General features: G+C 37.0%; 1 protein-coding gene across 1 annotated transcript in view; it reads right to left on the minus strand.

The window, feature by feature from the left end:
* Positions 1-2,751: 2,751 nt before the first annotated feature.
* The window catches only part of KLHL14 (kelch like family member 14), a 99,478-nt gene continuing 88,378 nt past the window's right edge, over positions 2,752-13,851 (minus strand). Inside the window, exons 5-8 of the mRNA XM_039257385.1 lie at positions 11,437-11,627; positions 11,197-11,355; positions 6,968-7,125; positions 2,752-3,628 (exon numbers count right to left, since the gene is read on the minus strand). Of these exons, the coding sequence (XP_039113316.1) occupies positions 3,488-3,628; positions 6,968-7,125; positions 11,197-11,355; positions 11,437-11,627 (649 nt within the window). The 3' untranslated portion in view covers positions 2,752-3,487. The remainder of the gene's footprint in view (positions 3,629-6,967; positions 7,126-11,196; positions 11,356-11,436; positions 11,628-13,851) is intronic.

A 13,851-nucleotide genomic window follows, 5' to 3' on the forward strand; every position in this document is an offset into this window, starting at 1 on the left:
TTATTGCCATTTTATCTTCTATCACAGCTTCAACATCCTCTAGGTCAGGTGCTTCTAAGAAGTCAGGCTTGATCAGTCATGATCTTCCTGCTACCTCATCTATTGGGAACTCAGTCTATCAAGATACCTGCCAGTGTGTATTAATTGGCTTTGGGATGCTTTACCAACCGTATGTTAGCTCATTTTCTATATCATTTAAAAAATGCTTTGACCTAGAGAACTAAGTTTAGTAAGAACTCTGGCATTTATAATGATGCCTTTTGGGATATGTTCAATAAATACTTGATCCTTCAATGTCGAGAATGATGACAATTTGTTAGGTGATGTAAGTGTCATGCAGGTGGGAAAATATAAATTTGGCCCTAACTGGAGAGAACAAATGCAGGTACAAATTTTTAGTCTACAGACACAGCTTAACTAACTAAAAAACCTGGTCCCTATGCTCACTCTCCCAGTTTTTGCCAGTCTAATTATGGACTTAAAGTAGGTGGTTTCATGGGATTAGGAAAAAGACAAGTTTTTGCTTAACTGTCCATGATTTTGCTTAGTACTAGAGCTTTTGGGGATTCAGAGCATTTGGAAGAAGCCATACAACAACTAGCCATTTGTCTCAGGAGAAGATGGTAACAGACGCTACCATAGACAGCAAGCGTGGAGAGGTGAAGATTCAGTAGAACACAGAGAGCTCATTACTCTTCCTTTCATGGAATACTAGGAGGGATCAAATGATCCTTAGTTGTGAGTTTAGTCATCAATAAAGGTGCATTTGCCTGGGAAAAATTAAAGTAGTTTCCTCTAGCTTGCAGGCTTCAGGAAATAGCTTCCAATACTTCGTATCTCTTTGCCTAGAAGGTTGCCCAACTCCTACCTTCAATGACATGCCTCAGTTTCCCCTACCGCCTCCCATAGCCTCTTTCCTTGCCCTGCACTTCCTTTTCAGATTTTTAAAAATAAACATCAATTAAATACTATGTATTTAGATAACTGATCTAATTAAGTATGTGATTCACTTATTCTTTAGAAGGTGTGCCAGTACTTTTTAATACTTATGGTGCTTCTATTACTTTACATATTTAGTTATTAGATCTTAGGTAACTTATGCCACTTTTGCAGTGGATAAATCAGATTCTAATCATGATTTTAAAAAAGTTTTTTAAGTCAGTTCTACACCCAACATGGGGCTTGAACTCACAATGCCAAGATCAATAGTCACATGCTGTACTGACTGAGCCAGCCAACCAACCCCTCTACTCATAATTTTTAACACAACATTTTTTCAGAAGCAATCTATAATTTTTTGCATTGTCCATACCATATACATTTATATATTCCAGAAAGCTAAATGATCATATAAAGTGTATCAGCAGAATAAAAATATTTAGGCATTTATATATTGTAAACCTTTAAACAGTTCGGTGTAGAGATTTATACATATGCCTTATAAGTAGGAGTATGAGACAGTTGAATTAGTACATAAAGTTTTTATTTAAAGTTTTCCCCTTCCAAGCAAGCCTCATTTACACATTCTAATACTGTACAAAATTTACAATCTCTGTGACTTACTTACTTACTTTTCACTTCTAATAGTTTGTGCCTTTCTGAAATACAGAAAAGCTTTACTTATAGTTCTCATAAATGCTCTTATTTATTTTGGCTAGAAATAAAAAATAAATGAAGAACAAATCTGAGGAAAGTGAATATCCTTGTATAAACTGTGACTTTCAGAAGAAATGGTGGCAGTTGACAATAAAAGGTTCTGAAGCAGACCTTGTTCTCTTCGTGACGTCAGCTAGGATTTTCCAAAGAACTGTAACTTTTCTTTCCTATATGGCATATGTTTTCAAGGAAAAAGAAATGAAAGTTGATTGCACTGGATATATATATATATGTATATATATATATATATTTATATATATATTTTTTACAACGGATCCTTTGGATCTGAACATACAAATAAATACAAAAACAACAAAGATTGCACTTTACTGTAGAAACGGCATTGGATTCCAGGACACCCATCTATCTCGACATGCTCCACGGTGAAATCTTATCACCAAGGCATTTTTTAATCTGTGGCTTCCCCATGTTGTTGTTTTGAATGACACCTTTGTGGAGGGATTGAACAACACCTCTGGGTGATTAAAAAATATTTTAGGATATTATTTAGTCTTAACTGTTGTTGCTTCAGCTCTGAAGGGCTTGAAAATCAAATTTGCGTTCCTTCCCGTTTTGCTCTTTTGATTGGTCACACTGAAAACTATCTCATGCTCTCCTGACCTTCTGCTCCTAAATTCCTCATGCTTCTAAAGACAACTAGCAATTGTTCAACTAACTGATCTCAGGCATCTTTGGTGATAACAAAGAAATATGATGAGTTGGAGAATAATCAGGGTAAGTCATGTTCTTTCCTAGAGCCAAATCCAAAGCCATTTCTAGGGCCAAAGGTGAGGAAGAGGGAGAAATATTTGTTAAGAGCTATAATTCGCTCTTGAGGCTCTTTTAAGTGATGTGTTTTAGGGACAGAGACACAACTGGGATCGCACTTAAAAGAAATTATTCTTTCTTTTCATCCCTGAATTCCTGAAAGCAATCTCCCAGTTTCATCATAGGTTAAGTTTGGGTCAGATGTGTTATCTAACAGAATCTCTTCAATATTGTACGAAAACTGTCAGTCCTACATTTTGAATAATAGGTATGTTCACTACTTTTTTATATGTTAAAAAATGAGAAAACATGAGCTTCTGTGGAAGGAATAGTGACAGAGTAGGTTTTGTTTTAATCTTTCATATAAAATTGAGGACACAAATTATGACCGGCTAGCTTAGAACCCACAGGGCAGAAAGCAATTGTTAAAGGAGCCAACATCTTCCTCTTCTGTGATTCCCATGAGGTGCTGTAAGGGGCAGATGGTACATGAAATGAAGTTATACAGAAACAAACATGTTCCCCTTTAATCTTATATGATTTTCTATAACTGTGTTGCCTATGGAGTCTGTGAAGTAGCCACAGGTTAGAAATATAGAATCAAGTGGCAATTTCTGTAATGCAGTGTAAGTATTTCAGTGGGTCAAATTCTGGATCATTCATGAACACAATATCCCCAAAACTTCAACATAGGTCACATGCAGGTAGACTACAATGCACAATACTGATCTTAGGTCTCTCTGGGGCACTCTTCTGTATTTTATCTTTCTCCTTTTGAAAGTTAAGATCCACACGAGGAGTTTTTGTAAAGCTGGGACAAGTTAAAACCAGTCCCAAATGGAAGAGTCTGTCACCACAGGAAGTTTGGTGTGATCCGAGTCGCAGACACAGTATCTGTTCAAGAACAGGTCTTTTTCTTTTTGTCATTACTTGTAAATCATTAGAAACCAAGGGTGGGTTTCGGCAGTTGTACCATTAGAATGCACTGTTCCTAGTATAACAGTGATGTCACCTGTCATTGTTTCCTAGAATTCGAGAGTGTTCATTCCAGGGCTCCCTGGAGTTATTTGTTGTAAGGTACACAGGCGGGCAGGATAACCGGTGCACAGGCGGGACCTGCCAGTGGCTCTGCTACATCTCCTTCCAGTTCTGTCCAGGTGCCTTTTTCCGGACAATAGCATATTGTGGATGACTTGTAAGCCCCCTGTAATGGCAGAGAGGGGTGTGTTTAGGGAAGAATATTTCGAGAAGTGCAATGGCAACTTTACCTATCACATTTACATTGGAAAGAAAATGTCAATTCTCTGTTCTTGCTAGAAAGTTCCACATGAAAGCGGTGGATTTGGAACTGTTTTATTTTACAGGACAGTTTGAGATTCTCAAGATTTCAAAATCTGTGTGTGTGTGTGTGTGTATGTGATTAATAATAAAAGTCAAGTGTCTACAACACCTAGATGATCAGCAAATCCTTTAAAATAATTGACCTCAAATTGGAATGTATCCAGCTTATTTTAGTTAAAAACAGTCATCTTAAATTTTCAAATAATTTTGGTCAATTGTGTTTTAGATCGTTGCCTCACGTTTCCATTTTTATTTTAGTACTGTAGGGATTAAGAGCTAGGATTCAAAACTAGTTCAAAATAAACCAGACAAGAGGACTTGTCACCTTCTTTGCACATTGATTTATTTATTTCCAAGTGGCCACATGAGAAATTAAAAAAAAAGTCTTTAACTTTGTTTTCTATGACATTTCCCTTCTATAACCAAAGCAGTTTGGTTTTTATCATAGGCGAAACCCCAAAATCCCAACCAGACTGGTCACCATTTTTTGAAAGTCCTCTCCTGGTATCTGATTCTAAATGTGTCCACTCTCACAGCTAGTAATGTGCACCAGTGAACAAGCTGCTGTATGAATAGGTAGTTCAACATATATTTGCCTCCGTATAACTAATACCTTTTTAAACTCCCCCCAAACTTTATACAACAACCACATTTGATGTAAAAGAAATAAACTAATATTATTAAGACCCCAAATTAATATTATGAAACCAACACATATAAATCAACAGTCATCATTTAAAAAGTGAACGTGTAGACCACAAGGCCCTACATGTCTTTTAATGTGATGTAATTCGAACTACACGATCACCTCCTCAAGTGTTCTTGACAGAAGAGAAGAAATAAGGAACAAAATAAATTTAAAAAAGAAAAATGCTGAATTTGTGTTAAGTCCTTAGGTCTAACCTCCAGTTTTGTAGGGAATATGGAGACCAAGACTATTTTATTTTATTTTATTTTATTTTATTTTATTTTATTTTATTTTATTTTATTTTATCTTTTTTTACAAATAGTTTATTGTCAAATTAGTTTCCACATAACACTCAGTGCTCATCCCCACAAGTGAGACCAAGACTATTTTAAATGACGCTGCAAGGTAGGCATTAGCTAATTCCAGAATGTCAGCTTTTCTCTCTGATAACTGACCCTGTTTTTTTCAACAAGTTAATGGCATGGAAGAAGAAGTTGAGTGGGGTGATTTTCCAGATTGCAAGAGATGGATGAGATATAATAACCAAATGCAAGGGGTAGTGTTGGATTCTGACTTGAACATATCAACTTGAAATATATATATATATTTTTACAAGTCAATAGGAAAAATTTGAAAATAAGGGAATTATGGTTAATTTTGTTGGGTGAGATGATAGTATGTTTACATAAGTGAAAAAATTTTTAAAGATAAATACTAAAGCATGTAGGGTGAAATAATATGATGTCTAGAAGTTGCTTCAAAATACTTCAGCCAAAAATTTTTAAGGGTGGATAGATGAAGTATGCCAAAATTTTGGTGGATGTTGAAGCTGGATGCTGGGTTAACAAGAGTCCATTGTACTCCCAATTTTTGTTGGAAATTTTCCTGATAAAAATGGAGGAAAGTGAAAAGCAATGGCAAATTATATATCCTCAAGGGAATTTGTGGATATTTAACAATTTCCAGTGTTCACGCCTCACTGGTCAGAAACTTTTCAGACAATTCAAACAAGCCAACAAACTGTTCAAACAATTGCAACAGAACATTTGTAAAACCACTTCAGTATCCTTCGTTGGAAAGCCAGAATCCCAAAAGCATGGAGAGAAAAGAGAAGCATAGAACTACTGCATTTGGAGACATAGTTGATCAGATAGGAAGACAGCTCAATAGCAACCACACCAATTCTATTTTATTACTTAAAGTAACGTACTACTCGCATACAAGCATGATACTCCTAAAAGGTTTATGTGTGAAAACAAATTCAAACTGGATGAAAGACCTAAATGTGAGACAGGAAACCATAAAAATCCTAGAGGAGAACATAGGCAGTAACCTCTTTGATCTTGGCTAGAGCAATTTCTTATTAGACACATTGCCAAAGGCAAGGAAAACAAAAACAAACATGAACTATACAGATATCATCAAGATAAAAACTTCTGCACAGTGAAGGAAACAACAAATCTAAAAGGCAGACTACAGAAAGGGAGAAGATGTTGCAAACAACATATCTGATAAAGAATCAGTATCTGAAATCTCTAAAGAACTTACCAAATACAACATCAAAAACATAGTTAAGAAATGGGCAGAAGCTATTTATCCAAATAAGACATTCAGACGACTAACAGACACATGAAAAGATGCTCAACATCACTCACCATCAGGGAACTCAAAATTAAAACCATGATGAGATATCACCTCACACCTGTTGGAATGGCTAAAATAAACAACAGCTGTTGGCAAGGATGAGGAGAAAGGGGAACTCTCTTGCACTGTTGGTGGGAATGAAAACTGGTACAGCTGCTCTAGAGAACAGTAAGGAGGTTCCTCAAAAAACTGAAAATAGAATTACCCTATAATCCAACTATTGCACTATTAGGTATTTACCCAAAGGATACAGAAATACAGGTTCGAACAAGTACATGCACTGTTTACAACAACATTATCAACAATAACCAAAGTATGGAGAGAGCCCAAATGTCCATTGACTGATGAATAGATAAAAAAGATGTGGCATATATGTACCCAATGGAATATTACTTAGTTATCAAAAAGAATGAAATCTTGCCATTTGCAATGATGTGGATTGAGCTAGAATGCATTATGCTAAGCGAAATAAGTCAATCAGAGAAAGAGAAATACTATATGATTCACTCATATGTGGAATTTAAGAAACAAAACAGATGAATGTATGGGGGCGGTGGAAAGAGGAGAGAGGAAAAGATACTTCAAAAAAGTCTTACTAGAGAACAAACAGGGTTGATGGAGGGAAGTGGGTGGGGGATGGGCTAGATGGGTGACGGGTAGTAAGGAGGACACTTGTGATGAGCACTGGGTGTTGTATGTAAGTGATCAATCACTGAATTCTACTCCTGAAACCAATATTGCACTGTATGCTAACGAAATAAAATTTAAGTTAAAAAAAAAAAAAGGTTTATATGTAGGTGATAACGTGTAGAGGGAAACACAAAGTAAGCACAACCAGAAGGAGTGGATGAGGTAAATGTGGACACATACCATACTCCAGCTGTAGCCACCCACAAGGTAGATGCTGTCATCCAACACTGCACAACCAGGGCCACTTCGACCTTCCAAAATGGGAGTTTGCAGAATATTCCACTGATCACCTTTTGGGTCATAGCATTCCACAAGCATTACATCAAGGTGGGAGAAACCTGAGTGACATAGCAAAATGGAACCACGTAAGAATAAACTCTCAGGGTGGATGGGCGCCTGGGTGGTTCAGTCGGTTAAACATCTGACTTTGGCTCAGGTCATGATTTCAGGGTTAGTGAATTTGAGTCCCCCATCAGGCTCTCTGCTGTCAACCCAAAGCCTGCTTCAGATCCTCTGTCCTCCATTCTCTGCCCCTCCCCACTCCCTCTCACGTGCTTTCTCTCTAAAATAAACATAAAAAAACCAACTCAGGGTCCCAATTCAGAGCTAGGGCTGCTTCTTCTTCTTCTTCTTTAAGTTTATTTACTTATTTTGAGACAGAGGGTGCCAGCAGAAGCAGGGGAGGGGCAGAGAGTGAGGGAGAGAGAGAATCCCAAGCAGGCTCTGCACTGTCAGCACCGATTTCCAAAGCATCACTTGAACTCACAAACTGCAAGATCATGACCTGAGCTGAAACCAACTCAGCCACTCAGGTGCCCCAGGATTAAGACTTTTTAAAAAAATAGTTCTAGAGCCAAGAAATAGATAATTGTGTCTTTAAAGAGACAAAGGTATAAGTTTACTAGTGAAATAGGGAGACATGCTACAAGAGACCTAAAACAAACTCGGAGTATGTTCAATTAATTCAAAGCAAGAATGTCTGACTCAATGTCCTTGGTAAATGTTGATTATATAGGGGTAGATCTTATTTTAAAATGTTTATTAAAACCTTATTTAAAAGGTTTAAAATAATTAAAAGTAAGCATTTTATAGAGTGTTTACAATAAGCGAGTTGTCTTCCAAATGCTTACATAGATGAATTCACTTAATTCCTCTCAACCACCCTATGAGATAGTTATGCCATTATATTCATTTTAGAGATGAGAAAACTGAGGGCAAGAGAGAAGTAATGACTTGAGTAAGTCACACAGCAAGTAAGTAGACAGGCTGAGGTTTAAACTCAGGCAAACAGGCTTCTGAGCTCATATTAATACAGACTAAACTGTATTGCTTTTCCTAAATGAATATTTAGCTCTCGAAATGCTTTTAAAAAATTTTAAAAAATGTTTATTTCTGAGAGAGAGACAGACAGACAGACAGATAGAGTGTGAGAGGGAGAGGGGCAGAGAGATGGACACAGAATCCAAAGCAGGTCCTAGGCTCTGAGCTGTCAGCACAAAGCCTGATGTAGGACTCAAACTCACAAACCACGAGATCATAACCTGAGCCGAAGTTGGATGCTTAACTGACTGAGCCACCCAGGTGCCCCATCAAAATGTTTTAATTAACTAAAAACATGGTGTTCAGAATCTTTACCTTTTTAACAGTTTATGTTGATAAACAACTATGATGAAGTGAATGGTTTCCAACATCTACTACGAATCAAGTTCAAGTTAGGGGGCTAACTTCTGCTGAGGGCTTCTTCTTTCACCTCTGATGAAGTTTTTCAGTGGCTGGGGCAGTAAGTGTCTTGCAGAGAACAACTTAAGTTCTCAGACTCCACTGGGGGCCCTGCCTTTAATTTAGAAAGTCAAAAATCTGGAGGGGGATTTTTCTTCTTTTTACACGCGTGCAACGGATATTTGCTAGCTGACAATTACAATGCATATGCAAATCAATGAACCTACTGGACTCCTCAAAGTAATGAAAAAGATAGACCAAAAAGTAGAATAATTTTCATTCTTGAAGAAGAGGACAAATTATTTCAGGCCATGAACTTCTTACATAACATAAATCACATAGATTTGGGAACAGTAGAGTGAAGGTTTTACTGGAATTCTGTGGTATATTCCTTTCTTTTAAGATTATTGATGATAATATTTGAAGCACAGATAATTAGAATAAGGACTGGGGCAAATTCCCAGATCTGAAGTTCTAGTGGCATCACAGGAGGATATGTATGCCTTCTCGGTGCCCACTACATATATTACATATGTTGACTGTAAGTCTCACAAACACTACCAAGGAAATGACGTCATCCTTCTTTTACAGATATGGGGTTAAGTGTCTTGAGTAAGACCACACAATTACAAGTCCATAACTGAGACCCAGATCCATACCTTTCCCTCTACACCATAATACCTCCCCGAGCTGACCTAACTTTGATATGTGTGTGTTATTTCTCATTTAGGCTGTCATTACCTTGTCCATGTATAACCTCAAATATTAAAGCTTCCTAGAATGTGGGGCACCTGGGTGGCTCAGTTTTATGAGCATCTGACTCTTGATTTCAGCTCAGGTCATAGTTTCATGGTTCATGGGGTTAAGCCCTGTGTTGAGCTCTGCTCTGAAGGTGTGGAGCCTGCTTGGGATTCTCTGTCTCCCTCTCTCTCTACCCCTCCTCCACTCATATTCTCTCTCACTCTCTCAAAACTAAACATTTAAAAAAAGTTCCTAGAATGTTTAGTCACTATTATGCAAAAGAAATGAGTAGAAATCACACTTTAATAAAGAAAACTACAAAATTAATACTGCATACAAATATTTTGATGAGCAGGAATGCTGTATGGCTCGAGATGAAGGAGTAGCAGTGAAAGAGAAAAAGAATAAAAAGGGAAGAGTTGCAGCCGCAAAGGTTAATCCATCCCCTCTCACTGGGGAGAATACAAAGGTGAGCAACATATATTAGGATATTGACATTTCTGATTGAATATGAACTTGGAAATATTTACATAAAAATTGCACCTGTGTGGTCTTTCTTATGTTAGAGGTATATACGTATTTGAGAACCAGAAAGGAATGTCTACATCTACCATTTTTTTAGATGGGTGTATGATGGAAAGCTAGATGCGTCGAGGGCCTTCTCTATCATACTTGGATGGCTTGTTTCACATTTGGTTCAGTTTCAAGAATCATGGCAGATCAGAGCTGGAGGAGATTTTAGAGATCATCTAGACCAGTTTCTTCATTTTTAGGTGAGGAAACTGAGGTCCAGTACAGTTCAGGAATCTTAATATCACCGTTCTCTCTGCTTTCCTGTCAAATTCAGTGTGATATGCATTTAGATAGTTAGACACATGCACAAAATTACAAAAAGTTGTAGTCAGCGGCACCTGGGTGGTTCCTTTGGTTAAGCATCTGACATGGGCTCAGGTCGTGATCTACAGTTCGTGAGTTTGAGCCCTGTGTTGGACTCTGTGCTGATAACTCAGAGCCTGGAGCCTACTTTGGATTTTGTGTCTCCTGCTCGCTCTCTGCCCAGCCCCCACTCATGTGCGCGCACCCTCTCTCTCTCTCAAATAAATAAACTAAAAAACAAACAGTTGTAATCATATAGATATATGGAGAAGGAGAGGAGCCCAAACAAAACTCTAAAAATACCATGTTTTAGGGGTGCCTGGGTGGCTCAGTCAGTTAAGCGCCCCACTCCGGGCTCAGGTCGTGATCTCACAGTTCGTGGGTTCAAGCCTCGCATTGGGCTCTGTGCTGACAGCATGGAACCTGGAGCCCATTTTAGATTCTATGTCTCCCTCTCTCTCCTCCCCTCTCATGCTCGCTCTGCCTCTGTCTCAGATATAAATAAATCTTAAAAATACCATGTTTTAAGTGTTCTTTTTTAAATTATAAAAGCAAATAGAAAGAATTTGAGAAGCATAGGTTTGATGTTCAACTCTTAAAAGAAATAATTCTAAATTTAGACATGAAATTCTACTAAATGTTTTCTTTAAGAAAAATCACGTATTAGCTTCTTTGTGCAGCTATGACTGAAGTTCTTTATGATCACTACAAAAAACAATTTTCTGGAAAAAATTTATTGCTATGACTTCGGAGATAGGGAATAATTTATTTTACTGAATTCATTGTTACAACAAATTGTTTGTGCTTTCAGTTATTAATGCTTTTGTTTTTTACTTTCTGTTGATATCATTATTCATTTCTTTAATGTGTGTAGTAACTTAAAAATAATCCTATCTGCAGAGGAGCCAAAATAAATGTGTGCCCAAGGGTACAGCTAATTTACGCAGAGTAGATTTTATTTGGTCAACATGTTTTTTACTTGGTTAACTATGATTATCTAACGAGAAACCCCTTTAGCAAGAAACATGAGATGCAAATGATATTGTGATTTAAAAAAAGAAAAAGAAAAAGACCTTTCAAATGATTTCCTCCAATTGCATACAAGCGATCATTCATTACAGCCAAAGTGTGGATCGCGCGTTTTGTGTTCATATCTTGTTTTCGAGCCCAGACATCCATTACAGGGTCATAGCAATATAGCCATGGGACATATTCTCCATTGTGTACACCCCCTGTGAATTAAGCATATACATACAAGTCAAAAAAGTGCCTTGGAACTGAACTTTGGAACAGAAAGTGGAGGAATGACTTGCCTGAAATGTATATTTTCCCATTGTGCACTGCTCCCGCGTGAGCAGCCAGAGGCTGGGGCAATGAGGACACATAACGCCATTCGTTTGTTTCTAGGTTATAGCTCTCCACGCTGGACAAATAGCCGGTCTCATTCCTTCCACCAATAACGTATAAATGCTTGTCCAATCGACATGCATAGAAACTGGCTCTTCTACAATGAAAACAACAACTCGCCGTAAATCACAAAAAGGGCTCCATCAGTTAGGGAAAGGAGGTACATCCTGCTTTAGAAAGGGTTGCAGAAATTTGGAAATTACACATATACCTCCCTTCTAAATCTGAGACAGTAATCGTACACATTGCCTGGTCTGGTTGGCATTTTCATCTTAAAGTAACAGTAGAGGAGAAATTCACCCAACCCTGCTTCAGCTTCTTTTATCTTTTTTTTTTAATACGCTGTTAAAGTGTTCACTAATGTTTGGGATATTTGGTACCTTGTACAGATATCACAGCACAGTAAGACAAAGTGAAAAATGAGGTAGATAATGTAACAATAATAAATTATCTTGACATTCACTTTTTTCATGGTCCTTCAAGGGTCATTGTTCCCAATTTATAAGAGGACTACATCATCAAAATTTTTCTTCAATTATCATTTTTTTTCTTCCCAGTACTACAGCAAATAGAGAAACTTCTGTGAACTGAGTAGGGTGCTAGAATTTTACTTTTATGCAAACCAATTGTAGGAATTTCACTGATACAGCTTTTGGTGTTGATTATCACAAAGCTACGGGATATTTTTTAAGTATCCTTTCAAGAGAAGCAATTTATTAAATTATCCCATTATGCTTCAAAGGCAAAAGACACAAGCTGTTTTGAAAGGGAAACCGATTCTGAGGTAGATCATATATAAGAGTGAGATATTAAGGACCTGAAGTAGAGTTTTACAGAAGACATGGAAGGACTGAGCAAAAGATATTCCAAAGGAAGATCTAAGACTTGGGAACTAGTAAGACATGAGAGCTGAGAGAATAAATGTTCAAAGGGGACTCGAAAATTTGGAGTTAGGATGACTAGGTTGATATATTAAGCAAGTCCTTGACCCTTTGCTTTTTTTCTCATTGATACTACTGGAATAATATACTTTACAAGAAGAAGATGTGGTTCAATACTGAATAAGTACAATTGTTAACTGCCAAGCCCTCAGAGAATATATTTTATATTTGATAAATGTATGATCTTTATAAAAATAAGGGCCAAGACTCTTGGGCAATGTCAGTAGCAAGATCAAGAGTCCTAGAGGTTTTTAGCAGAAGATTTTCCAAGTTGTGTTTACAAAGTGCCAAAACCTCAAGGAAGCAGTAGACAGCGTCTTGATTGACAGTTTGGTCTCTGGAACAGATTGTGTGGCTCCATGATTTATTGGATGTGTGACCTTTGACACGTCACTTAACCCCTCTTAGCCGCAGGTTGCTCGTCTGTAACAGGGGGATGTTAATGGTACTTTTTTTTAGAGGATTGTTTGCAAATACGCACATAAAGTGCTGTCATCATGTCCAGCATTTTGTTCATGTGTCAGAACCATCAGTTAACATGACCCAGATAAAAATGTTATTAAAAATCAGCCATTAAGATGTTTGCATATAAACTTTGCCTAGTGATACTTTAAATGACAGTGAAATTCTTTGATGCTTGTGTAGGTGATTTATTACCTATAGGTATAGTATGTTATAGATGGTGATGTATTCAGTTTTATTTTATTTTTTTCTAGTTTTATTGAGGTATAATTGACAAAGTTGTAATATATTTAAAGTCACAATGCAATGATTTGACATATACATACATTGTGGAAGGATTCCCACAATCAAGTTAACTAATGCATTCATCACCTCACCTAGCTACTTTTTTGTTTTTGTGTGTGTGTGTTTTTGGTTTTCTATTCTCTTAGCAAATTTCAAGTATACACCACAATATTAACTAGAGTCACCATGTTATACATTAGATATGCAGAACTTATTCATCTTATTATTGAAAGTTTATACCTTTTGACCAACCTCTACTCATTTCTCTCATTTCCTGGTCCCTAGCAACTGCTATTCATTCTGTTTCTTTAAGTTTGATTTCTTTCTTTCTTCTTCTTTTTTTTTTTTTTTCAGATTCCATGTATAAGTGAGCCCATATAGTGTTTCTCTTTCTCTTTTTCTCTTTCTCTGTTTGGCTTATTTCACTTCACAAAACTACCATTTCATCCATGTCGTCACAAATGGCAGGATTTCGTTTTGTTATGGCTAAATAATACTCCATTGTACATATATGCTCTCTTTATTCATCTGATGACAGACACTTAGGTTGTTTCTATATCTTGGCTCTTGTGAATAATGGTGAAATGAACATGGGAGTGCAGATACCTTTCCAAGATATTGATTTTATTTTCA

Source organism: Hyaena hyaena, unplaced genomic scaffold (assembly GCF_003009895.1).
Source record: "Hyaena hyaena isolate Hyena2069 unplaced genomic scaffold, ASM300989v1 scaffold_616, whole genome shotgun sequence".
Taxonomy (NCBI): Eukaryota; Metazoa; Chordata; class Mammalia; order Carnivora; family Hyaenidae; genus Hyaena; species Hyaena hyaena.